This window comes from Artibeus jamaicensis, unplaced genomic scaffold (genome assembly GCF_021234435.1).
Source record: "Artibeus jamaicensis isolate MK-2021 breed Jamaican fruit bat unplaced genomic scaffold, CSHL_Jam_final contig_465, whole genome shotgun sequence".
Lineage (NCBI taxonomy): Eukaryota > Metazoa > Chordata > Mammalia > Chiroptera > Phyllostomidae > Artibeus > Artibeus jamaicensis.
The window spans coordinates 41186546-41213336 of record NW_026521843.1 but is presented as its reverse complement, the minus strand read 5'-3'; the positions used below and the strand labels follow the sequence as shown (position 1 = coordinate 41213336).

At 39.8% G+C, this 26791-nt stretch overlaps 2 protein-coding genes and 1 long non-coding RNA gene across 6 annotated transcripts in view; 1 reads left to right on the top strand and 2 right to left on the bottom strand.

Moving 5' to 3' along the window:
• The first annotated feature begins 1974 nt into the window (after positions 1 to 1974).
• Positions 1975 to 26791, top strand: FAM161A (FAM161 centrosomal protein A). Of its 4 annotated transcripts, XM_037163656.2 has the most exons (8): positions 1975 to 2262; positions 14359 to 14594; positions 15833 to 16677; positions 16804 to 17002; positions 17356 to 17523; positions 19114 to 19213; positions 25400 to 25551; positions 26028 to 26791. In XM_037163656.2, the coding sequence occupies exons 1-8, from the start codon at positions 2053 to 2055 to the stop codon at positions 26164 to 26166; spliced, it is 2049 nt and encodes a 682-aa protein (XP_037019551.2). In that variant the 5' UTR covers positions 1975 to 2052; the 3' UTR covers positions 26167 to 26791. The 4 variants fall into 4 exon arrangements, with proteins under 4 accessions (XP_037019551.2, XP_037019542.2, XP_037019562.2 ...); XM_037163647.2 differs by having other exon boundaries at positions 15833 to 17002; XM_037163667.2 differs by lacking the exon at positions 17356 to 17523 and having other exon boundaries at positions 15833 to 17002.
• Positions 4749 to 5243, bottom strand: LOC128627700 (40S ribosomal protein S15a-like). Its single transcript, XM_053667008.1, has one exon. The coding sequence runs from the start codon at positions 5161 to 5163 to the stop codon at positions 4828 to 4830; it is 336 nt and encodes a 111-aa protein (XP_053522983.1). The 5' UTR covers positions 5164 to 5243; the 3' UTR covers positions 4749 to 4827.
• Positions 13002 to 26791, bottom strand: part of LOC119062627 (uncharacterized) — a 57765-nt gene continuing 43975 nt past the window's right edge. The window contains exon 4 of the long non-coding RNA XR_008391983.1: positions 13002 to 13120. This is a non-coding gene — a long non-coding RNA (uncharacterized LOC119062627). The remainder of the gene's footprint in view (positions 13121 to 26791) is intronic.

Genomic DNA, 26791 nt, shown 5'->3' with positions numbered 1-26791 from the left:
TTTTGTTCTTTAATGTGGGATATGTTTCTCTTGTTTGGCAACCTCCTTTGTTTCTGTGTATTAGGTAGAGCTGCTGTATCAGCTTGGTAGAGTGGTATGTACTAGATCTTACACAGGGTCCAGTGGCATAGCTGCCCCAGTCACCCATGCTGGACACTCCAGCCTCACTCCCCACCCCCACCCCCCATCCCCTGCCATGTGGGCTGTTTACACCTTGCAGTGGAGCCTTGATTGCTATTGGCACGTTGATGGCAAGAATTTACCCTGAGCCACTGTGACCACCAACCTCTGAACCTCTGACTACCAAGGAGGATCAGCTGTGCAGGGGCCCACCCCACAGAGCAGAACTTGGGATTTGGTGCCTGCTGAGTCTACCCCTTGAGTGTTGCTTGAGGTGGTTGGACTGGGGTTCTTTGAAGTATGTGGTCTGAAGCTGTGCATTGGGGGCCTCCCTGGAGGTACAGGCCAAGGTCAGCCACCACCTGTGTTCTGCCTGAGGCCACCCGGTATGAGCTACAAAGCAATCTACAGATGGCTGATACTGCTGGCCTTGAGGGTGCCCAGGCAAGGCTAAGCTGTGAACCAAGGCCGGCTGTTGCTAGTGCTGGGCCTGGGGCCACTTGGCAAGTGGTATGAGACACACTGAGTCCAGATGCTGCTTGTTAGATTTTAAGAAATTCTAAAGCATGAGCTGCAACTGATACTCATTTGGAAAATCCCACTGAACACAAGTGGGGTGGGGTGAACAGAGTGAGCTGGGTTGATGGAGCCTCAGATCCAACACCAGTTTCCAGTTCTGTGGGAGGCAAGGCTTATCAAAAAAACTGAACTTCTGCCATTATTTCTGTCTGGGAGAAGGCTGTCCAATCCCCAGCTCACACCTGGTTACCAGACAATTCGGGTCCTCTCCATGTCTCTGGTTGGTGCCTTTCAAACTGTTGCCCAGTGCTGGACTCCAGAGACTGTGTCTGAATAAGTTTGTGCCTGGGCCCTTTAAGAGGACCTGCTTGAGGCACCAGAGGCTCTCTTAGCCACACTCCCCTGCCCTTTTTTATAGTTAGAAGTTATGGGCGCTTCACTTCTTGGCACTGGAGCCCTGGGCTGTGGAGTCCTGTGGGGTTGAGACCCCTGTGGTTACTGTTGGGTGCTTGCAACTTCCAACGCCACCCCTATGAAGTTGACAGACCCAACCTGCAAACGACAGGTTCATACACCTGAACTGTCAGTGGTGAGTGGGCAGGCTCTACCCACTTTAATGGGGCAGACCAAGATCGCACACTTATCCTCCTTCAGATCCGTGTGTTTCTGCTAGCTGTCGAGTCAGAGTAGAATGTGCCACGCTCCTTCCCTTTGGCTGGGGAGGGGAGGGGCCGGTGTTAGGTAGCAGGATGCAAACTCTGTCACCCTGGTAGAGGCTGCCACACGATAACATTTCTTGCTTTCCTCTGCCACCGCAGTCTCCTATTGGTAACGTTATTTGAATGAATGAAAATGCTCTCTGCTCTGGCTGGTGTGGCTCAGTAGACAGCGCAGGACTGTGGGACTGAAGGGTGGCTAGTTTGGTTCCTGGTCAGGACACATGCCTGGGTTGCAGGCCGGGTCCCTGGTTAGGAGAGGTAACCGATCAATTTTTCTCTCCTCTCCTCTTCCTTTCCCCTCGCTCTAAAAAATAAATACATAAAATATTTTTAATGTGCTCTTTCCACCCCCCGCCCCGACACTCACAAACAAATTGTTTCATTGATATAAGGTGAGAAGTCTAAGAATAGGCAGTGAGGCACGTAGCTGGGGAAGAGGCGCCTTTTTCCGCCCATCAACCCTCTAAACCAGCAGAGACTCAGCACTGACCCACTATACAGGAGGCACCCACCTTGGATCTGTAGCTTGAGAAGATTTGAGTGACTTTTGGCCCCTCTCGGTCCCTGTAGCGTCCCTAGTTACTGCGCCCCTAGTAACCGCCCTCCCCAAGCAGGGCGCAGCTGGGTAACCTGAAGCCACACCGGCTTCCCCGCCCCGGGCCGGCGCTGGCGCTCAGGCCTCGGCGGCGTGGTGATGGATCCCTCGCACCAAGCGGCGAAGCTGGCAGTCTACAGTCGCCAAATCCCAGTAAATCCCAACATCGGAGCGCGGGTCGCCCAGTATGAACGCGAGGACCTATTAGAGTCTCTAGCGAAGGTGGTGGCGGCCTTGGAGGAAGAGGATGAGGAAGAGGAAGAGGAAGAGGAAGAAGAGCAAAAGGCGTTGCGGCGGGCGCCGGCGCTGGTACTGTAGGGGCTGTACGTGGGCTGGGGCTGGGTTCTGTCTGGCTGGGTGCAGGCTAAGAGCTTGTACGCGGACCCCGCTGCCTGAGCGACGGGCTGGCAAATGCAGTATCCAGTCCAGATCTTCCCTTCCTGGTAATAAGGCCCACCACCTTCTCTGCCCCCATGGAAAACACTCAACACCGAGGCTTTAAAACGTCTTTTAATTTTTACCAAAGAGATTGTTGTAAAATTTTCTTGGAGAGCATTTATTTTACTCTAGCCCAGAGAGCGCAAAGCACAGAACCTTACTCCTTATCCTGTAGCAGGTCAGAAGTAGATAATCCCTTTTCTTTTTAACTTGAGGAAGACTGATCTATCTACCCCCACAGAGGATAACCCTTAAGATGTATCAGAGTTGTGTTTTGTTGTCACCCTTAGGTCTCTGTTATTAGTTCATCTTAACACGATACATGAGAGGCAATTTTTAAAACCATCAAGAGTTTAGTGATAGGTCAGACAGGTATATTAAACATCCAGAGAAGCAAATTACTAAGGACCCATTAGTTCCTAAATGGCTCTTCAGGGTGTATATTGAAATAGCCTTTTCACTGATCACTTTTCAGTGTCACGTATTACAAACACCTGTGCACCAGGTAGAGGGCCGAGTCTGCCATCTGCTCTATTCCCTTAAGAGATAGAAACCTTGAATTTTAACTATCAATCTGCAGATATAAACTCCAGTCAAAGATGCTTAATACCATTTTTCCAGGCCTCTCAAATACAAAGAGAAAAAGATATTATGATCTAGGGCTAATAGAAATCACTGATTATTTTGGATTTCTAATCTCCTCAATCTACACTAAAACTGCTAATGAGAAAACTTGGGGAAACATTTTTTATGGTAAGCATTTCACCAACACCCTTAAACTACTTGAGATTATCCAAAGTAAAACAGATTGGGACCCTGAACATGAACCAGGGTGAGAGTTGTAGACTAGTTTCATTCATGATAAAGCTTCCCCTCAGCACGAGTTTCAGCAGCCAACAAAGGAGCCAAAGTGACGGGGAGGAAATTTGGAGTCCTAGATTATGACTACCAAGATGTTTCCTTATCTATAAAAAAGCCTAAAATAACTGTCTCTCTTTTTTGTGTCACTAGGATGTTATAAGAACCAAATGAGAAAATGTGTGTCATATCTAAGGATCAGTTTGTATAAATCAGTAGTAATAATAATAACTACTGCCAATGAAATGGTCATTTGAACCACCTGCCCAAAGATTAAATTCTACTTTGGCTTGCTGTGCTAGAGGAGTCTGTCAGTTCTATAGTTGCAGTATGTTTCCAGAATGCCTCATTAAAATTCAAATTATTACCTTAGGAAAGGTTAATTTATCTAATGAGCTAGTTTCAAAGGGACAGGATTGTACTAAGAAAAAAAAAAATAGGAAGCAGAGTCTCAAAGGATCCAAAAGCAAACCCGATACACTGCCATTCACTGCCTGATAATAGATAGCCCAAGGACACTGGGGTGGGGAAGAAGCACTAAAAAAAAAAGAGCTCAGGAACCAAGCTGGCTTAGTTTTCCACCTTGGTTTTTAAAGGTTAATTTGGTTCAGCTTTGTCATTAGTAAAATATAGTAAACTCAGATACTCTAGCCACCATATTGATTAGAGAACCGACTGTCACAGTAGGTCCCTGTCAGTCCTTTGCCAAAGCCTCTCCCCTTCACCCCACAACACCCTCATGACTATGTTCATATGGGCACTAAAACATGTTCCTTTTTTTAAAAAAAAAAAAAAGCATGTTCCTTGAATCTAGCCTCATTTGGAGAGATGCCTGTTCATAGGCCTTATGTGATTGATGATGACATGGGTAAAGCAATATTCTCTAATCCACAACTAAAATTTCACTGACTTTCCTGATGGGATGGCCTTCCCTTTTTCAACAAATATTGAGCATTTATTAAATGCTAGTCATTGACTATTCAATGGTGAATAAAGTAGACATAGTTTCCAATGTGGTAGAGAGGTTAGACAAAAAAATTAACAGTCAAATGATTGCAAGATGGGAAATGCTGAGAAAGAAGTGAACAAGCTACTATGATTTTAAAAAGAAGTAGGAGGGAACCTATTTGAATTAATGAACATTTAAGTTGTGCTTGATAGATGAAAAAGAGTTGCCATTTGAAGAGTGGCTATGGGAAAAGCATTCCAAACAGGGAGAACAAGCATATGCAAAGGCCTTAAGATAGGAAGATGAAGAGCATTATGAGATTAAGAACTGGAAAAGGGGAAGAATGGGTGAGGGGAGGAGATGAGATTGGAGAGGTAAATAGGGCCTAATCATTCAGGGCCTTATAGACCTAGGTAAGGAATTGAGTATTTACTATAGAAGCATTGGGAAGCCCTTGAAGACTTTTAAGAGATCTGACACATTTCTATTTACATTTTCTTTAAAGTTTTTAAATGTATTGATTTTATTTTTTATTTTTATTTTATTTTTGTCCATTGAGGCATTTTACTTGCACATATGTATTACATCTGTAGAAAAACAGTCCCAGGATCTTTCCTCCTGTGTGTTTTTCATCTTGCTTCTTTGTGGTCCATGATACCTGTTGTCAGTACAGTGAAACCAAACTGATAGGATGGAAGCAGGTTGTTTTGCCATTTTTCTAGATCTTTGAGTTGCACACCAAATCTGGGGCTGATTACTCCACACTTGTTCACCCCGCTGGTGAGGTTCACAGTAATTTTCCCAGCTCTGTGATTATCAATAATTTCAAATTCATCAATGTAATGATGCTTCATCATCACAGTTAGAAACTGGATGATGACTTTGGAGCATGGCCTGATAAGAACCCGGCATTTGCCTCTGTTTTCAGCCTTGTTGATATTCTTGAGAGCGTCAGCGAAGGACATTCACACACACCATTATGGCAGCATGGAAAGATGGTAGAAAGGAAAAAAATATTGATTTTAGAGAGAGGAAGAAACATCAGTTTGTTATTCCACTTGTATGCATTCATTGGTTGATTCCTGTATGTGCCCCAACTGGGAATGGAACCAGCAACATTGGCATATCCAGATGATGCTCTAACAGAGCTACCCAGCCAGGGCCCTATTCACACTTTTTAATAAAGATTTTATTTATTTATTTTTAGAGAGGGGAAAGGAGGGAGAAAGAGAAACATCAATGTGTGGTTGCCTCTTGCATACCCCCTACTGGGGTCCTGGCCCAAAACCAGGCATGTGCCCTAGACTGGGAATTGAACCAGGGACTCTTTAGTTCACAGGTCAGCATTCAATCTACCGAGCCACACAAGCCAAGGCCCCTTTCACATTTTTAAAAAATGATTCTGATGGCTTTGTGGAGAATGATTGGCAGGTTTGGCAAAGCGGAAGTAAGAGACCGGTTAGGAGTCTGTTGTAGTAATTCAGGAGCCATAGGTGGTGGCTGGACCTAGAGACCTGGGGAGGTGGCAGAACTGGACAGATTTCTCTATGAATGGTTAGGATTTACTGTTAAAGAATGAATGTGAAGGCCAAGGAAGAAGAAGTAATCAAGAATGCTCATCCCCAGGTTTCTGGTTTGACCAGCTGAATGGAAGGTAGAGCCATTTACTGAACTGGGGACAACGTGGGGAGGAATGGGTATCAAAGCTGGGTAGTAATCAGGGTTTGTTTTGAACATGGTAACTTTGAAATGTCTGTGAAACTACCAAGTAGGTTTGTGTAGGAAGCAATTGAGCCTATGAAACTGTAGTTCTGTGGCTGGAGATTTCAATCTGAGAGTTTTCAGCACCTTTGAAACTGTGGGAATGGATAAAGTCACTAAGGGAGAGAGCAGAGAAAAAAGGGGCCTTGTATAGAAGTCTTTAAAAAAAAACAACAAAACCTCATTAAACAATCAGATAGAGAAAAGGGAGACAAAAGAGAGGAAGGAATCCCACCAGCTACAGTGGTGGGATTATCACAAACGTGTGGAAGTTCCCCACTCATTGGTTTTAATGATGAGGGAAAGTGTCAAATACTGCTAAGAGAAGGGACATTCATCCCCGAAGCAGGAGGAAAAAGTGGGACAAAAGCAGGCGGTTTTATAGATGGACAGATGAGACTATTTTTTTTCTGATGCTTTCTGTTTTCTTTTTTAAGATTTGATTTCTTTTTAGAGAGAAAGGAAGGGAGGGAGAAAAACAGGGAGAGAAACATTGATGTGTTGCCTCTTGTATACTTCCAACCAGGGACCTGGCCCACAACCCAGGCATGTGCCCTGACTGGGAATTGAACCAGGGATCTTTTAGGTTTGTAGGCCGGTGCTCAATCCACTGAGCCACACCAGACAGGGTTGATTTTTGTTTTGTTTTGTTTTTTAATGTGTTTTTATGATGTTGTTTTTTCTTTTTTAAATATATTTTATTGATTATGCCATTACAGTAGTCCCATTCCCCCTCCCCGCTTCATTCCCCTCCACACCCCCTCCCACCCATGTTCCCCCCTTTAGTTCATGTCCATGTGTCATAAATTCTTTAGCTTTTACATTTCCCACACTACTCTTGCCCTCCCCCTATTTTCTCCCCACTGTCTATGCTACTTATTTTCTGTACCTTCTCCCCCCTTCTCCTTCTCCCACTCCCCTGTTGCTAACCTTCCATGTGATATCCATTTCCATGGCTCTGCTCCTGATGTAGCTTTCCGCTTACTTTGCTTTTGTTTTAGGTGCGGTTGTTAATAACTGTGAGTTTGCTGTCCTTTCACTGTTCGTATTTCTTATCTTCTTTTTCTTAGATAAGTCCTTTTAACATTTCATATAATAAGGGCTTTGTTATGATGAACTCCTTGAACTTGACTTTTTTTGAGAAGCATTTTATCTGCCCTTCCATTCTAAATGAAAACTTTGCTGGACATAGAACAATCTTGGTTGTAGGTCTTTGGATTTCATGACTTGGAATACCTCTTTCCAGCCCCTTCTTGCCTGTAAGGTCTCTTTTGAGAAATCAGCTGACAGTCTGATGGGAACTCCTTTGTAGGTGACTGTCTCCTTATCTCTTGCTGCTTCTAGAATTCTCTCCTTCATTTTAATCTTGGCTAATGTAATTATGATGTGCCTTGGTGTGTTCCTCCTTGGGTCCAAATTCTTTGGGACTCTCTGAGCTTCCTGGACTTCCTGGAAGTCTATTTCCTTTCCCAGATCAGGGAAGCTCTTATTATTTGTTCAAATAAGTTTTCCACTTGTTGCTCTTCCTCTTCCCCTTCTGGTACCCTTATAATTCAGATGTTGGAACGTTTAAAGATGTCCTGGAGGTTCCTAAGCCTCTCCTCATTTTTTTTTTTATTGTTTTCTTCATTCTTTTCTGTTTGGTTGTTTCTTTCTTCTTTCTGGTCCACTCCATTGATTTGAGTCCCAGTTTTCTTCCCATCACTGTTGGTTCCCTGTGTATTTTCCTTCTTTTCCCTTAGTTTAGCCTTCATTTTTTTCATCTAATTTGCGACCAAAGTCAACCAGTTCTGTGAGCATCCTGATCACCAGTGTTTTTGTTTTTGTTTTTGTTTTTAAATTTTATTATTTATTTATCTTTAGAGGGGAAGTGGGGGAAGGAGAGAGGGAGAGAAACATCAATGTATGGTTGCCTTTTGTGCGTCCCCTGCTGGGAACTGGCCTGCAGGGAACCGGCCTGCAACCCAGGCATGTGCCCTGACTGGGAATCGAACCGCGATCGTGTGATTCGCAGGCCCGCGCTCAATCCACTGAGCTACACCAGCCAGGGCATCACCAGTGTTTTGAACTGTGCATCTGATAGGTTGGCTATCTCTTGGTCACTTAAAAGTACTGGCTCTGGGGCTTTGATTTGTTCTTCTGTTTGAGCCATTTTTTTTTGTCTGGTCACGCCTGTTATGTAGTGAGTGGTGGACCCTTAGGTGTTCACCGGGGTGGGGCAACCCAGTAGCTGGGTTGTTACTCTGTATGTGGGAGTGGGGTCAGAGAGGGAATAATGGCGCTTGCTCTGCTCTCTCTGGGATTTCGGTCCCCTCTGCCACTTCCTACATGCCGGCACCTTTTCATTGGGTGCTTTTAGGCTTTATTTCCCGTTGCTGGGGCCCTGGGTTGCACAGTCTGTCTTGTTGCCCGTTTTTGCCTAGTTTATCTGTGCGCAAATGTGTGACTGTGGTCAGCCCCGTGCCACCTGCACCCCTGGGTCTGGCTGCCACTGCCTTTTCCTGCCACCAGGATCCCTCTCTGCCAGCCACTGACTCTGCCCCTTACTGGCCTGGCTGAATGGTTGTTGGACTTATGTACAGTTCAATTTTCTCTGTTCTGGTTGTGTTTTTGTTTCTAAATCTTTGTTGTTCTTAATTTCGGTTGTGTGAGGAGGCACAGTGTTTCCACCCACGCCTTCGTCTTGTCTGGAAGTCAGTTTATTTATTTTTAGAGAGAGGAGAAAGGAAGGGAAAGAAACATCTATCAGTTGCTTCTCATACATTCCATGACTACAGACTGAACCTGCAACCTCTAGGTGTGTATCCTGACCAGGAATTGAACCCAGGACCCTTTACTTTGCAGGACAACCCCCAGCCAATGAGCTACACAAGTCAGGGCAAACACATTCTCCTTTTAAAAATGTCAAGTATTACAAATAAGGCTTAGGCCTTTTTAATGCCTGTTCCCACCAAAGGAAAGCCTGGGGCCCTCCTCCTTCCCTAGTGGTAGCCACTGTTGTGAAACTGATACATATTCTTCTGGGCTTTTTCCTATCTACAGTGCACATAATATTTTAACATACAGTAGCATTTTATATGCACATATAGTTCTGAAACTTTATTTTTTTCTCTTATCATTTGTTAGGGGGTTTACCCATGTTAGTACATGTAGATCTGCCTCATTTCTTACAAATTCTTTTAATGCAAAAAAGATTTTTTTTGTAAAAATTCCAGAATTGCAGATGATATTAGAGTGTACCACAAATAATATTGAGTGCTGATTACTAGTGAAGCACATTTGCTGGAAGGAGCCATCATCTAAATGGGTCAAGCCAATCTAGGGAAGATTATCCCCTAATCTAGTGGCTGTGTGCACAACAACCACAAAAAGCTGACTAATTAAAGGGAAAGGGTGCTCCCTTAGGCTCTTGGAAAATAATGTCACTGGTCTAGGTTATTTGATCTACTAAAATGTTTTCTTCTGTGTAAAGATAAAGATGAAATTAGAGTTAGAATTCACTTATTAGCCATTTTTCTGTTTTAGGTAAAACACTGTAGGATCAGTTTATCTGAAAAGTTTAGGCTAGCGTTAAGAGAACTAGACGGCCATGGTTGGTGTAGCTCAGTGGATTCAGCACCAGCCTCTGAACAATTGCCAGTCAGGGCATATGCCAGGTCCCCAGTTGGGGTGCGTGTGAGAGGCAACCTGTCCATGTTTCTCTCACATGTTTCTGTTCCTGTCTTTCTCACTCCCTTCCCCTCTCTCTAAAAGTAAATAAATAAAATATTTAAAGACTCCTCAAAGCAACAAAACTCTTTAAAAAAAAAAGAGTATCAAACAGAAATGGAACGGATACTGTTAAAAGTCAGTGCATAAGTATAAATTGTCAGGCCTGCCAGATCTCTTCAGAAGCTACTTGGTATCTTTTTTTAGTTTCTTCAGGACCAAATAAACTTTACTCTTTAATGTAAAATTATTGTTATAAGGCCTTCTCTTAAGGGTGTTAAAAGAGATTGTGTGGAGATTGCATGGATACTTCTGTATAAAAAACAGTCCTGTGGAATATCCTCCCTGTTTCAGTTTTATTTTTTAGTAAGCCCTTTTCTTAATCCTTAGTAGAATGTAGATCTTTAGAGCAACCAGTATTTCTTAGAAGGATTGAGTCCTTTATGAGGGAATACCTCTCCTCTCAGTAGAAATAATATTTTTTAGCTGTACATTTATTCAAAAATTTATTGAACATCTGCAACTAGGCATGCACTTCTTCTAGGCACTGGGGGCACTACCGTGAACAAAGCAGACAAATTCTTGCCTTTGTGATGCTTTGTTTTTGAAAGGGGCAGGCATACAATACACAAATAAATTTATGCAGAATGTCAGTTACTGGTGAGTTCATATGAGAAAAAGCAGAAAAGGGATACTGATAATGACTGGGTGGAGAAGTTGTAATTTCCAATGGCGTAGCCAGTGAAGACCTTGCTGAGGAGATGACATTGAATAAGGGCCCTGAGGTGATGTTGCTGATTCTGTGAGCATTGGAAAAACTGCAACTGGTATCAGCCTCTGCTGCTGTTCAAGGGAAGAACCATTGCCAGGCTGACTCAAGCAGACAAGTGGACAGAGAACTAACAGGAAGGAATAGGTCCCTTCTTCTTCCTCTAGCCCTGCAGTCTCCCTCTAGCCCCACTGTAGGCAGAATCAACTGGGCAGCAGCTGGCAAAGCAGAAACATGGTTTATAGAGTCCCATCCCCAGCATTGCCTAGCAGGGTATAGAAGGGTGGCAATGGAGCCAAGAGACAATAGTTTAACACCTGGCATACCTACTTTATGTATTGTAAATTTGGTGTTCAGAAGTTAGTGCTCATGCCCTGGCTGGTGTGGCTTAGTGAATTGAGTGCTGACCTGTGAACCAGGGGGTCGCTGGTTTGATTCCCAGCCAGGGCATATGCCTGGGTTGAGGGCCAGGTCCTCTCTCTAAAAATAAAGAAAATCTTTAAAAAATATATGTAACAAAAGTTAGTGCTAATGTTGCATGGCTAAGAAATGCAGAACCTTGGCGTGAATGAGAATTTGACACCATATCTGTAATCTTTCTTCCAATCCATAAGAATGCTCCAAACTGAAAAGTTACTTAACTTCCATTCAACCCTTTTATATTTGGAGGTTCCTAAGGGGGTTGAAACCAAGTGACCTGTGAGTAGTTAGGAACCAGTAGTGACCAAAAAAGGTAAACCACCTCCTGCTTGCCCTAACCTTCCTTTCCTAGCTTGCTTCCCCAAATTGCTAGCTGGGCTCACCTCGCTCTCCACCATGCCTCCCACCCCCACTGCTTTTGTCAATGTCCTTTTCTTTGTCTGCAGTCCCTTTCCCCCCCCCCCCCATACACTCTCTGATCCTCCAGATTCTTCCTGACTCACTTAAATAGCACCTCCTTCAGGAAGCCTTCTGTTTCCTTACAGACTCAAACCAAACAAAAGCTCCCTTCGTTTGAATGCTCTTATCACTTGGTATTTGTATTTCTCATGACCACTTTCTGCTTCATGTTCGTCCTCTCACTGCTCACTTAAGTGTTGGTGCTCGCCAACATTCCCATCCTCAGGTTTCTCTTATTGTCCACACTCTCCCCAGGCAGCGTCATCCACATGCAAGGCTGCACCTGCCACTTGTGTGTGTGTCAGTGGTTACCATGTCTCTGTCTTCAGCCCAGCCTTCTTCCTCTAGCCCTGCAGTCTCCCTCTAGCCCCACTGTAGGCAGAATCCTTTGATCCTTCCTTCCTTTGATCCAGGTCTCCAGATATATTTATCCACCTATTCCCTGGAAACTCAGCTGCTCTACTATCCCTTAAACTCACTGAGTCTAAGAGAGAGATTAGTTTCCTTTTCCTAAAACACTCTCCTCCTTTGTAATCTCTGCATTGATAAATGGCAGCAAGCAGTATTTACCCAGATGGGCATTGCTCCAAATTGACATCTTCAATTTGTTGTCCACAATGCAGATTATCACTGAGTTGATGATTCAGCCTCCTTAATCCACCAAGGCAGTCTTTCTGGTGCTGCTCCCTTAACTCTACCCTTGATATTTCTAACCTGGACCTTTGCATTAGCTCGTTAAATACTGCCACTAACCATTCTTCCTTTGACTGTTTGCTACCAGAGAAATCCTTCTGAGTATTTCTGATCAGGTCACTCCTCTGCTCATACCTTTCAAGGTTTCTGTTGCCTTGGTTGGGACTCTTGACTTGCCCTTTTCACCTTGTTTCCCATCCTCCCCTGTGCTCTGTATACCCTGTTCTGCCCTGCCCACCCCAGACTGTTTACCTGTCTCCGAGTACACCATGCCTGTTCCTTCTTCTTGTAGCTAAAAAACCCTCCCTGCCCTTGGGAGGAGTGGGGTGTGTCTTTGGAGTTTAACACTGGGGATGTGGAATAAATCCAAGCCCTACTATTTACTAGCTCTGTGATTGCAGGTAGGTCACCTAAATCTACTGAGCCTCAGTTTCCTTATCAAGAATACCTGCCAGTTGCATCATCGTGATGTGTTGTACAATGAATGTTCTAGCACTGTACCTTGGATTTTTTTGTTTTTCACTGCTTCCCTAAACTTTGTCCTTGTCTAACATCATGTCTCCATCTGGCTCACCCTTGCAAATTTTGCCTCTTCTTTTCCCCAGGTCACAATTAGGCACTCCTTCTCTGAGCTCTCATGGTAACTGATATTGTGACATACATGATCACTTCTCTGTCTGCCACTCAGCTGGGAGTGGCTCACAGGCAGGAATCAGGAGTCTGTCTCATTCAAAGTCTGCTGTCCATTGTTCACGTACGTGTCTGCCCCTAAATTAACTGGAAGCTTCTCAAGGGCGGAGTTTTATCTGATTTGTATTTTTAAGCAGCTAGCTGAAGGCTGGGTGTCCCTAAGTATTTCATGAGTGAGGAAGTTAAAAAAGTACTCATTCCCACAGCTAAGAAGGTAGTGATGAGAAACACATGTAAAAAAAGTAGAAGATATCAGAAAATTTTCTTAATTGAATTGTGTGACAGTAAAGCAATTCTCTGAGTCATAGATTTATTGGTAATAAATTTCTGCTTACCAGTTCTACCGAAGAAAACGTTTTCCTTCATTCATTTTCTCTAAGTCCACACAATATGATACAGTCCTCTTGTACACTGTTTTTAGCCTATTTAAAAAAACACTATATCTATAACTTTTATGTACAAGTGACTCTTCTGCATTTTATCATTGAGAGTAGCTACTCGGATTTATTTCATGATGTCTTATCAAATTGAGTCTATAATTTTCTAAGGCAAATACACTTTTTTCATTCTGAGCATATTTCAAGTAGTAGTCTAAATTTAAGACCATGGTGACAACCTTTTATGCATAGTATTCATAAAAACTTCAACTGTTTCTCAACTGAGAAAATTTTTAAATTTCTATGTTTATGAAGAAAATGGGATTTTTACCTCTATAGTTGCTTCAATTAAAAGAACTATGAGTCCTGACCAGTGTGGCTGTGTTGATTGGGCATCATGCCTCAAAGCAAAAGGTCACTGGTTCGATTCCCAGTCAGGGCAAACTCCTGGGTCACAGGTTCGGTTGCAGGTTCAGTCCCCATTTCGGGCATGTATGAGAAGCAGCCAATCAATTTTTCTCTTACATCCATGTTTCTCTCCCTTTCTGTCTCCCTCCATTCTTTTCTTTCTAAAAAATAAATAAAATCTTAAAAAAAAAAAAAGAAACTGGTATGGGGTAGGGAAGAGAAGATGTCAGACTCTTCCAGCCATGACCTACATATACTAGAATAACTGCACTTTGTGTAGTTGTAATACTGTACTATATACTGTTTTCTTTTCACTCCCAAAGACCCCGTCACCCAGGAGAGCTACTGCTCTTGTTGCCCTCAGGAGCAGCTGTTCTGAAAAGTACCTCCCACCCCTTTCCTGAGGTCTCCCCTGCACATCCAGGAGGGCTTGACGAGCCAGTGAGAACTTTGTTCCCTCCATTCCACTGCCCTCATTCCCCTCTCCCCTGCGGTGTCTCCACTGGCGCCCCCTGTGGCCCACGCTGTAGTAGCCCAGCTCCTGGAGGGTATTCCACTGTGGTTGCTTGGTTTGCAGCAGGAGGAACTTTGTTTTTCACCTCATTTATCACTTACAACACTGAAGGAGACTCTTTCTAAAAGATAGTTTGGTCCTATCCTATTATAGTGTGTAGCATTTGTTTTCTGGCAACTTGGTTTCTCTCTCTTGTTCTTAATAAAATGTCATGAGGGGAAAATGTACATAGCCCACAAGTAACTTATAATCCATTAGTGTGTATACGTAGCCCACAAATAAGAAGCAGCATTGAGAATCAGTGTCAACTTTGTCTTTCAATTCCGAACACCATGTAACAGGTTTTTTTCCCTCTTATCAGACTAATTTTAATACCATTTCCGGGATGAATGAACAACCAGGTATAAGCTATGAGGACCCTGTGGACTTTTCTGATATTTACCACTCTAATGAAGAATATTTCAGGAAACTAGAAGAGCTGAAGGCCGCCCACATGGAAACTATGGCAAAATTGGAGAAAATGTATCAGAATAAATTAAAGTTAAAGGAAGTTCAGCCAGTGATAATTAGGGAAGGAGCTTCTAGCGCCTCTTCTAAGTAAGTTTGTACATGTTATTTGTAAGCTGTAAAATAAAAGGTAAACTTAAAAGTGCAAAACAAAATTATTTCAGATTTTTTTCAAGTATCTCTTTGTACTTTTAATTGTATATGGAGGAGGGATTTTATTCGAAATGTTTAATGCCTTATTAACCTACCAGGTGGCCATTTGGTCTTTTCTCTCAGACCTGTTATTCATAGAACTTTAGACATGTATGCAAATATTTAGTCTGGGCCATTTTAAAATGATGAATATTAAAATTTAATTTTAAAAGCTCTTTATGTTATGTGGATTAACATGAGCTTGTTAAAGATCTGGTACAAAGAGTTTAGGACTAAGACATAAATTGGATTCAAGTTTTCAAAATAGTCTTTAATTTCAAGACCTATTTCTGTTATAAACTCGCTTGTTTTGAAACTTGAGGCAAGTTCCTTAACTCATCCAGTTGGTCTGCACTGATTGCACATCTCCTGTGTGCTAGATCTTGCCTGGACACTAGGGAGTCAAAATCAAGATGCCCTCAAGGAGCTTAAAGACCAGCTGAGAGCCAAATATTGCAATACAACATGATATAACAGTGTTATAGAGATAAAGGAAAAAGCAGTTGATTGTGTCAGTGGGGGGACACAGGCAGGAATTTTCTACTGAAGTGTCATATCTGAGTGTCTTTGAGGGGCAGGTAGCTGCAGCAAATGCAGGAAACAAGGAGTGGCCTTGTAGGCAGCCAAAACCACGTGTGCAAAGGCATGGTGGTAGAAGAAATCATGTTGTATGTGAGGAACTTCATGTGATTGGATATGACTTAGAATGGTGATTGGGGTAAGGAGAGGTGAGAGGTAAAACTGGAAAGGTGGGAAGGGGCTAATATTAAAGGGCTTTGTAATCTGTACTTGACTTTATAACAACGACAAATCATGGGAAAGTTTGAAGAAGGAGAGTGACATGATTAGACATATATTTTAAGATGGTGACTATGGAAAATACGTGGATAATTCAATTCAGAGGTTAGACACAGGAAGCCTAAACTGTCTCATGTTCTTCCGTTATAAAATGAGGGAGTCAGATTAGATAATTTATATGCATCTCCCAGCTCTATTCTAAACAGGAGTGATAATTTTCACAAGTCAGTTCCTATCTTCTAACTGATTATACCTTGATCTAAGAAAATATATAATTCCTAATTTTTATATTTGATCACACACAACTGAAAGTATAATCTAATATTCTTCTCACTTAGGTCTGTATCAGAAAAGAACTCCTATCATCCTATCTCATTAATCACATCGCTTTCAGAACCTGATTTAGGTCATGCTTCCTCCTTGATTGTGTCTTCCTCTGAAGATGAATTGCCCAACTTAGAAAAAGAGAATCCTGAGAAAAACAGAAGGATGTCCTATGCTAAGGAGCTCATCAACAACATGTGGAAAAACTTTTCTGTTAAAGAGTACATTCAATATAAAGATGATGACTTCCCAGCAGTGGAAAAAACAAAGAAAAAAACAAAAAAGTGGGTGCCAAAGATTACAGTACCTGAGCCTTTTCAGATGATGATTAGAGAACAGAAAAAAAGAGAAGAGAACTTGAAATCTAAATCAGATATTGAAATGGTATGCAAACTACTCAAAAACCAGGAAGAAGATTCAGAGTGTAAGAAAAAATTCCGAGCCAACCCAGTTCCAGCATTTGTCTTTCTACCCCTTTATCATGATATAGTCAAGAAAAATGAAGAACGGAGGAGGATGATGAAGGAGAAGAACAAAGAAGCTCTTTTGGCTTCACAAAAACCATTTAAGTTCATTGCAAGGGAGGAACAGAAGCAAGCAATCCGGGAAAAGCAGCTGAGAGACATTTTTAAGTATAAAAAGAAAACAAATCGATTTAAAGCCAGACCTATACCTCAATCTACTTACAGTTCAACTACCAATGACAGGGTAAAAGGATATGAGCTATATAGAAACATTAAGACACAGCCAAGAGCCCAAGAACTTGTACTGAATTCATCCCCTCTCCCTTGCAGACCAGCTCATAGAAGTTTTGCTGCAAGGAAGCCCAAGTGTCCTGAACAGGCTGAAAAGTTGAAGTGTAAGTGCAAATCTAGGAACCAGACTGCTGATTTTGGAGAACTTCCTGAGAGAAGTCAAAAGCACCTCTCAGAACAGAAATGTCTGAAATTCCTAACAGTCTGCAAACCATTTGATCTTCCTGCAGCCTCACATGCATCCATTAAAAGAAAGAAAATTTTGGCAGATCTTGAAGCAGATGATGAAAACTTAAAAGGAACACGTTGGCCTTATGTGTTTCTGCGGCACAAGTCACCAGTAAGGAGTCCAAATGCAAAGCCTATGCCTTATAACTGCAACCCTCCAATGCCCACAATATCTTCCAGAGGAAGAGAACAAGCCACAAGGTAAATATAACTCAGATACAGTACTGACTGACTTACAGCTCCTACCATAGTGTCTGCAGCACTATTGATTTTATGTTGGTGAATTTGAAAATATGAAGAAATTATATCTGGTAATATATTTTACACTGTAATATAGAACATTTTGGTAGAGGGAGTGTTAAAAATGTATTTTCCATTTTATGAATCCATGGGAATAGAAAAGATTATAATCATTCTATTGATTTCCAATTTTACAAGTCAGATCCTTCTCAAAAGGTAGCCTTTTTTCAACCTTTGATTTATCCTGTGTTAAATCTTGCTAGCAACATTCTCATTGGCTTAAAGTGAATTAAGCCTTAGTTTGTTGCCCTCAGGAGATCGCTTGAGGAAAAGAAAATGTTGGAAGAAGAGAGAAATCGGATCCTAACTAAGCAGAAGCAAAGAATGAAAGAATTGCAGAAACTTCTGACAACCCGGGCTAAGGCTTATGACTCACATCAAAGTTTAGTTCAAATGTCTAAATCCAGAATAGAATCTTTCAGGTATTATGAAAAAAATCCTGAACCTCCAGACCACTGGTTTTCAAACTTTCTTTTTTTAATCAGTAACTACCAATATATGAACAGTTTAAGAAGAGTATTAATATTTTAGATTCTGGATTCAAGTAACTAATACTTATACTCACACACACTCACACACTCACACACTCACATTCATTCACCTCATGGTGAGAACCAACATGTGTACTCAGCTGATGGTGAGCACCGTGAAGTGATGTTGATGAACAGAAATGTGGCCATAGTTAACATAATCTTATGTCAGCATTTCATCTTTTTCTTTATATTAGTTTGCACAGTACAATATTGAGAAAAAGTTTAATTCACACAGATAAGTTTTTTTAACAGCTTGCCATGTAATCTCAGAATATTTAATAAACAGATATGTCAAAGAGCTTTGTTCTAAGGAACAAAGGAAATTGGTAGCACAAATTAACATATTAGTGTTAATTAACATCAATTATAAGAAATGTCAATTAACATGTGTGTTAATGTTTAGAGTTATGTGTTGCATTTTGTCAGGATTTTAATATAGATTCCAGAACACTGGAATTCTGCAGAACAAAGTTTGAAAACCAGTGTTCCAGAGGAACATTTTTATGTTAGAAATAAACATAAAAATGTTCATGTTTAAGTAGGAAAATAACTTCCCCAAAGTTGGGTAAGTAATATGATCTATTAGTTTTTCATCTGATCTATAAACCCCCCAAATCTATATTTCCTTTTAATTATAAGTATTTCTTTTTAAATGTGTATTATATATAATTATATTCCTTTATAATGTATGTTATATATATATATATATATATATCTTATAATGTCTGTCAGTGTAATTCATTGATAGAAGGAGCTTAATTTGATGAACTTGAGCAAAATATTCCTTAGAAATATACTATTCATCCTTAGAAAGTAAACTGTATTTTTCATAATACTGACTTGTATATAATTAAGCATAATTATAATTTTATAGTATAATTTTCTCTAATCCATGAAATCTTATTATCTTGGTAGAGTTAGTGTATTTTACATAGAGAAAATAGCATAGTTTAATTCATTATAAGATCTTGCCCAAATAATAAGTACACTTACTGTGAATTATGTATTTTGATTTCTGTTCCTCTGTGTCATAATCCCATACTCCCCATTTCTCCCCTGACCTGCTCCCATTTAATTAATTTTGTCACCAACCTATAGCAAATCTCATTTAAGGGAATAAAGAGCCAGGTCTTATTTTTGGAAGAAATTCCTTAAAAGATACCTACACACTTATATATGAGATTAAAAAAGGCATTCATTCATCTTTTCAGGCCAATTTGAAGTCCCTTAATACATTCTGTCTTAAAGAGTTCAGAACTTTCAGAGCACAAAGACCGCTCCCAGGATGGAGAGAGAATCTGTGCTCTCAGAACCTTGACTTTTTACTGTGTTCCATAAAAATGCACCAGTCTAGAAAAGGAATGGTGGTAAATTGTAAATTATCTCTTAGCTTAATTTCTGATTTGTCATCTAAGCTAAATGTTATATATGCAAGTCCTTATTTCTTTTTAAAATTTTATTCCTTTTATTTGATTTTAGGAAGAGTGAAAAGGAAAGGATGAGAGAATACCGACAAGAACTAGAAGAAAGAAAAGAAAAATTAAAGACCAGGCCGTTACTATTTGAAAGAGTTGCTCAGGTTGTGTTTGTTGGAATTTAAAAGCTATTGTCAATTGTTGTTTTTAACATCTCCAGCTCTAATTTACAGTCCATTTTTCTTAGTGCTATACAATGTATTGAGACATATTGTTTCTGTGACAGCTTCATCAAATTAGTCAAGTAAGTAATTTTGCCAAAATCTGAGCATGGAATCTTGTTGATGAGGCACATAAGCTTGATAAAAAACAAAACAAAGCAAACAAAAACATGCTGCTAATCTAATCATTTACAAAAAGTAGTTTCACAACCTGTTCTTAATGGCTGGTCTTTTTTCAGCACTGATTTGGCCAGATACTAAGTTAAAGCTTCATGATATGATTTGGAGGTCTTTCAAGAATTAAAAAATGAAACAAAATGGCTAATTGAATCATATTTATTTCTGCCACTGTTTTTTTTTAATTGAGATATAACTGACATACAGCACCAGATAAGTTTAAGGTATATAGCATAATGACTTGACATACATAGATTGCAAAATGATTACCACAATAAGCTTAGTTAAGATCCATCACCTCATACATTTATCAAAAAAATTTTTTTCCTTGTGATGAGAACTTTTAGGATGTACTCTTAGCAACTTTCAAATGTCCCATACATAGTTATTGTGTTCTCCATTAAATCCCCAGTAATTATTTATCTTATAACTAGAAGTTTGTACCTTTTGACCACCTTTATCCAGTTCCTCCTAGATGATCTTTTTTTTTTAAATCTGATCTCCTTTTTTAATAATATTTTTTAATCTTTACTGGAGGATATGTTTTGTTTTGTTTTTAACTGATTTTAGAGAGAGAAGCATCGATGTGAGAAAAACTTCGATTGGTTTCCTCCTGCATGTTCCCTGACCGGGGATAGAACCTGCAACCTTTGGGTACACAGGACAATACTCCAACCAACTGAACCACTTAGCCAGGGCTATGATCTCCTTTTACATGAGTTTTTTTTTAGATTCCACATGGAACTGAGATCATAGAGCATTTGTCTTTCTGTCTGACTTATTGCACTTAGTATAATACCTTCAAAGTCCACCCATTTCGTTGCAAATGGCAGAATTTCTTTGTTTTTATGGAGGAATTTTATTCCATTGTGCATATATACCATATTCTCTTTATCCATTCATCTTTCAGTGTACTCTTAGGTTGTTTTCTTTCTTGGTTATTGTCAATAATGCTGCAATGAAACTGAGGTACAGATATCTCTTCAAGATAGTGATTTTGTTTTCTTCGGATATATACCTAGAAGTCAAATTGCTGGATCATATAGTTCTATTTTTAACTTTTCGAGGACCCTCCACACTATTTACTATAGTGGATATACTAATTTATATTTCTACCAACAGTTCACAAAGATTCCGTTTTCTCCACATCCTCACCAGCATTTATCTCTTGTCTTTTTGATAATAGCCATTTTAACCAGTGTAAGATATCTCATTGTGAGACATCACCTAATGATTTACATTCCCAATTATTAGTCATGTTGAACACCTTTCCATGTACCTGTTGGCTATATGAATATCTTTGGAAAAAATGTCTATTCAGCCTTTTGCCAGTTTTTTAATTGGATTATTTGGATTTTTGCTATTGACCTGTATGAGTATTTTATATACTTTGGATATTAACTACTTATCAGATATATGATTTGCAGATTTTTTTTCCCATTCAGTTGGTTGCCTTTTCATTTTGTTGATCAGTTTTTTTAAGCAAGTCTATAATTTTCAACCTTACCAACAGTTATTCAGAGGATTCAATTTTTATGGAAAACACTAAATTTGCACTCAGTTTTACAGTCTTTCCCTTAAGAGAGATTTGTCAATTTCAGATCATCTTCTCCTTAATACCTAATAGGGAGAGGTTCCGGTAGGTGACATAGCTTAACAATAGGCAGAATCACTGAAGGTTATAGGTGCCGTATTGTTACATTTGGAGCTTTCTGCCAGCATGTACCTGGGACAGATGTCATTATAAGACTGTCGTTGTCAGTGACTCTTTGAGGATTAGGGACATGTATTATGGGTGAATCTACATACTATAATCTCTCAAAGTTATGCAACTCCTTACTGATTTGGATATAATTTTATGTAGTGCTTCGTTCTTTTAATATCTCAGTTTAAACTTTAGGGGGGAAAATCATAAGCTGTTTTACATTACTCAGCACAAAATGATTGACTTTGGCTCAGAACAGTTATCTGCAGCTCCCAACTGCAAGTTTTCATATCCTCTTGTCTGGTGGATATATCAGTCTAGAATTCCCACTGGCATTTTACATTTATTTTGCCCTAAACTAGATCCTCTTCTTTGACTTCCTGTTTTGGTTGGGCCACAATTTAGATAACTGGGAACCAGTTTTTTTCCCCACTCAGTTGTCACCCAGAGAACTGACAAATTTTCTTATTAAATAATTTTTGGATATGACTTTCTCTACTACTGATAGAGAAATGCTAAGTAAAACCTCTGTTATTTCCTAGCTGAGTTAATATAGTGGTTTCACTGGTTTTCCTGTCCTATTCTCTGCAAAGCTACCCATTATATCTTTATGTTGCCATTCCCATTCCCTTACAAAAATGTTAACCCTGGGTAGGTGGTTACTAACCCTTGATAACAGTGGAAATCATGACTTGACAGAACCACTCATTTTCATTTTATTTTTGTAAAAAAATATTTATTTTAGAGAGGGGAAGTGAGGGAGAAAGAGAGGAAGAGAAACATCAATGTGTGGTTGTCTTTCATGCGTCCCCTGCTGGGAACTGGCCTGCAGGGAACTGGCCTGCAACCTGGGCAAGTGCCCTGACTGGGAATGGAACCGCAATTGTCTGGTTCAGAGGCCCACTCTCAATCCACTGAGCTACACCAGCCAGGGTGGAAATTATCTTAATGATCTCTCTTTTCTTCCAGCTAGTTATTTAATGTAATTAGTTACTTTTAATGTTTTTTTTTTCAATCCTCACCCAAGGACATTTTTTCCCTCTTGCTTTTTAGACAGGGAGAGAATAAGAGAGAGAGAGAGAGAGAGAGCAAGAAAGAGAGAGAGACATCAATGTGAGACAACATCAGTCAGTTGCCTTCTCATACTTGAACCATGACCTTTGGGTCTATGGCACAGTGTTCCAACCAACTGGGCCACACCAGGCCACACTGGCCAGGGCCCAACTAGTTACTTCCTTTTTTTTTTAAGGGGTGAAGGTAGGGGAGAAAGAGGGGGAGTGGAACATCAGTGTGTGGTTGCTTCTAGAGTAGTCCTTCAGGGCCCACAACCCAGGCATATGACCTGACTGGGAATTGAACCAGTGACACCTTGGTTTACAAGGCCATGCTCAATCCACTGAGCTACACCAGCCAGTTACTTTTAAAGGCAGTGGTCAGACCTCTATATTCCCAGCACCTAGCACCTAGGATAACATCTGGCACAGGGGAGACATTAAACATTTTTTGAACCAAAACTGAACTCTTATGATCAGATTAGCCGGATAATGAACTGTCTCTTATTTTCTGGGACTAGCCCAGGCTGACAGCACTCCCCTGACACATTAGTGATGAGTCTCAGCAGTAACAGGCAGTTTTCCATGCTACGAACTCCTACTGTTTCCAAGCACTGGAGAAAATGTGGCAAAATGAGGTGTGAATGAAATTAAACCCATAAAGAAATTTTAAATAGGTAAGTATTATAGCTGATATTTCTTCTACCACCTTTGGTCCTCACATATGCTGTTCCCTTTGCCCAAAATACTTTTCCTGTATACCCCCTGTATGCCTGAGGGCTTGTCAAAAAATAAGTATTATATAATTATTAAATAAATGAAAGATTTACTATAAACTAAACTTACAGTTATAAAAAAGTATTTTTCCCTTCAATTTAAAGTGCTGATAGGAGACAAGCTTTCATCACTTGTTTTAGTTTCCTGAAGAAACCAAAAGTTTTTTTTACAGAATGTTTGATAGTAAAATAAATAATCATGGAATTATTTTAATTGTTCCTTTTATCTCATACTCTTTATAATTCTTTTGCATGTTTAAATGCAAGGGGGAAATGCTTGTTGCAATTAGGAACTATTAGACACTATTCACCTTGATGTAAAATATTAAAAGACAATTCTATATACTGAACCACAGGCAATGACCACCATTGCCTTGGTTTTGTTAACAGGAATCAGTACATTTTTCTCATATTCTATTTTGCTGCAACTACTGGTGCTCATTAAGAACTGTTATGTAATAAATTCACTAAAACTTCATGCATTACCGATTTGTAAGTCTTCATTGTGGCCTCGCTGCTGTGGAGTTACCCCTTGACAGAGTAAGCCTGCGATCCAGCACAACCATGCTGTCCTGTTTCTTGGAAATTGCAGGGTTTATTAACTGAGTAGATGTTAAATCAGATTTTAAATCTAATTCAGGTGAAAGTTTACGAGCACTAACTTTGATTAGTATTTTAATCTTTTATATTAGCTTAAATCAAAATATACTATTCTTAATGCATTCAGAGTAAAGTTGGGGGTTTCCTTATTCTGCTTCACAGTCTTTGGGGCATCATTCTCATCGTACTTTGCCATGCCTTCCAGTTCCCTCAAGGCTTGTCTCTTGGTGTTCATAGCCTCTGGATGCTTTTTCACTTTCTTTTCTAAAAAGTGTTGTTATTCACAGTGGGTGCATTTTAGCAACAGTTAAAAGTGCTTGGGTTTTGTTTCATTTTTTTAGTTTTCCAGAGTGTCAGAAAATGCACTGCTGATAGTTTTACCCATTGTAATCGCTCTTTGCTCTTTTGATTTCTCCCACGGAACACTAGACTCCATGATCCCTCATTACACTGGAGTCTCTGGACTGGGCACATGTCTGACCCCTGCATTGCTGAAGTTAGGCTTTAGGCTACCTTCAAACTCCAGGATGCCTACTACCACTGAGATAAAAGCAGCATGGTGCTTGACGCAGGAAAGGATCAAGACACTTGGTTTTACCGTTTACCATTCTTGTGACCTTAAGCAAACCACTTAACCTCAGTGGGGTTGTCAGGAGCATCTTGGTTTCCTTATTTGTTAAATTTGTTAAATCTGGCTGTTCTCCCACACCCTTTCCAGTATGGGATGCCACTGGAACTGGGCCATTCCTAGGCACTTTTAGTTTGAGGTCCAGGTGGCAATGCTTGGCCCTATACTAGTTCATATCCACTCATAGCTAAAAGTGGACTAAAGCCAAGGCACTAATGTGACCCCCAGTCATCTTGTGGCTCTGTAAAGCCTGTGGCCTCAGGAACTGTGACAACTTCCAACTTCAGATATGAGAGGCTCATCATAACTTCCACAGGTCCCAAAGCCAGGAAGTAACGTTCTGGGGATGTGAACCCAGTTCCAAAGTCATGTTCTTTTTGTTGTAACCATTGCTTCCTCCACAGAGGAAAGGTAACAACACTGATGATTTTATTATCTTTGGTGGAGTAGAGATATTACTTCTCAAAAACAAATTACAGTAGGCACATAAAAGAACTTTCTGACAACTATCACATGAACTTATTTTCTTACTGATTTTTCCAGATATCTGTAAGCCGTTATAAAAGTGTATAAAAAACAGGTATAGTATAATAATAATTGTAGATTAAAACTCATGTGGCCACCAGCCAGGTTAACAAATAGCATTGGCACCCAGGCCTGTGTGCCTCTCCCTGTCCCCTAGAGGTAACCACTGTTCTAACTTTTGAGGGATTTCCTTGTTTTCTTTGCAATTTTACCACCTATGATCTATCCCTAAACAATATGGTTTAGTTTTGCCTATTTGGGTTTTCTTGTGTATGTGTAAATGAAATGAATACACACATTCTTTTGTATTTTGCTTCTTTTGCTCAGTATTATGTTTCTGAGATCCATCCATGTTATGGTGTATAGCTAGAGTTCATTCATTTTCATTGCTTTATTTTACTCAATTGTATGAATAGACTACAATTTATCTATCCATTATACTGTTGATAAGATATTTGGGTTGTTCCAAACAGTACTATTCTGAAAATTTTTATAATTGTCTCCCAGGTCACATGTAGGAATTTCTCTGGGTATGTACATAGGACCTGGTTGGAGGGTATGCATATTTTCAACCAACTGATTATTGAATTTAATTTTAACCCATACATTTTTAGTGGAAATTTGAAGTCTTTTGTTCTCATCTAAAAAGGTTTGTCTTTCCTATAGAAAAATGCAAGAATGGCAGCAGAAAAGCATTATTCTAACACCCTAAAAGCACTAGGAATATCTGATGAATTTGTTTCAAAGAAAGGCCAAAGTGGAAAAATATTTGGGCCCTTCAATCAAGAGATGAAAAGTTTCAGTGAAGATAAAGAAAGGTAACATATATAAGACGTCTGGATGGTATATATACCTCTGCAAAAATATATACCTGCAGGAAAGCAAAAATTCTGTTCTATAATATTAATAATTTAAAAAGATTTTATTAACTAATGAAATACATTTGAGCTGTTGTAAAACATACTGATATTTTAATATGTTTGACACATTCAAAATATTGCCCAGTGATGAAATACCTTATTTTTAAGGCAGAATAATTTAAGCTTCTGACTGGAATAAATAATGAATATAATAACATGCTTTCAAATGAAGTTTAAAGAGTCAACCAAGTTTTGAAATAAATTAGTTCTCAGAGAAATATTTACTTTTGCAATCGGTACTTTTGTAGTTTTCTTGATAAATTGGAGCTCATACACTTGAGGAAGACTGACTTCACGCTGACATACATTGAAAAGGGTTTACCTTTAAACCAAATCGTTTTTCCTTTGAAAGATTGATAAATTTCTTCCTCTAGCTTTAATGAAGAAGAAAATGTAGAAGAAAGAGTGGATGGGGAAGAAAACTATTTTACTGAAACCAACAGCCAGGATTCTTGCATGGAAAAAGATGAAGCCAATGAAGAGAGTGGAGAAAAGAAATCTGTTGAAGAATAAAACAGTCAGCAGGGCCTCCTCTCTCTGCCTGTGCTGTGGTGTGCAGCCCCCGGTGTTAGCAGCCTTGCTTGTGTTAGAAACATGGATGGGAACCTCTCTGATGTGGGCAGGGCTCTTGAGCCAAGTCCCAATCCAGTTGATTGGTCAATTGGTTAGAGTAAGGCTTTGCCTATTCAGTTTTTAAAATTGCTACATGTGGTCTCAATTGCTACATGTGTGTAGCAATTTTATAAGTAAAATTACAATGTAAAATTGTAAAATTTACATTTTACAGTGTAAAATTTTACAATTTTACCTACAACTTTGAAGTTTACTTGTATTTTTTTAAAAGACATTTGAGAATTACAGCTGTCACAAACAGATTAGTCATAAAAATATACATCATGTCATTATTTTTTGCTAGAAAAAATGGCTTAGCATTGAGAGCAGAGAGTAAGTATGGGTCTTTGGTGATATGTTTGAAAAATTTTTTCTGGAAAGTGTGAATCAAATATTTGAAAATTGTACTATTTGCCCATTCCTTTTCTCTGCAACACCTCTTATAAAATAAATCCTCAAACTTGTTTTACTAATTAAGTTTCTTATCTGAACCATTTTTGAAAAGTAATAAAATATAGAAAAAACA

What these genes read in the sequence shown, in the direction of transcription:
- FAM161A (XM_037163647.2), top strand. Translation starts at nt 2,053, where the DNA reads ATGGATCCCTCGCACCAAGCGGCGAAGCTGGCAGTCTACAGTCGCCAA. An exon ending in TGCGGCGGGCGCCGGCGCTG is followed by an intron (nt 2,263 to 14,358) that starts GTACTGTAGGGG and finishes CCCTCTTATCAG; the next exon opens with ACTAATTTTAATACCATTTC. An exon ending in TCCAGAATAGAATCTTTCAG is followed by an intron (nt 17,524 to 19,113) that starts GTATTATGAAAA and finishes ATTTGATTTTAG; the next exon opens with GAAGAGTGAAAAGGAAAGGA.
- LOC128627700 (XM_053667008.1), bottom strand. Translation starts at nt 5,163, where the DNA reads ATGTCCTTCGCTGACGCTCTCAAGAATATCAACAAGGCTGAAAACAGA.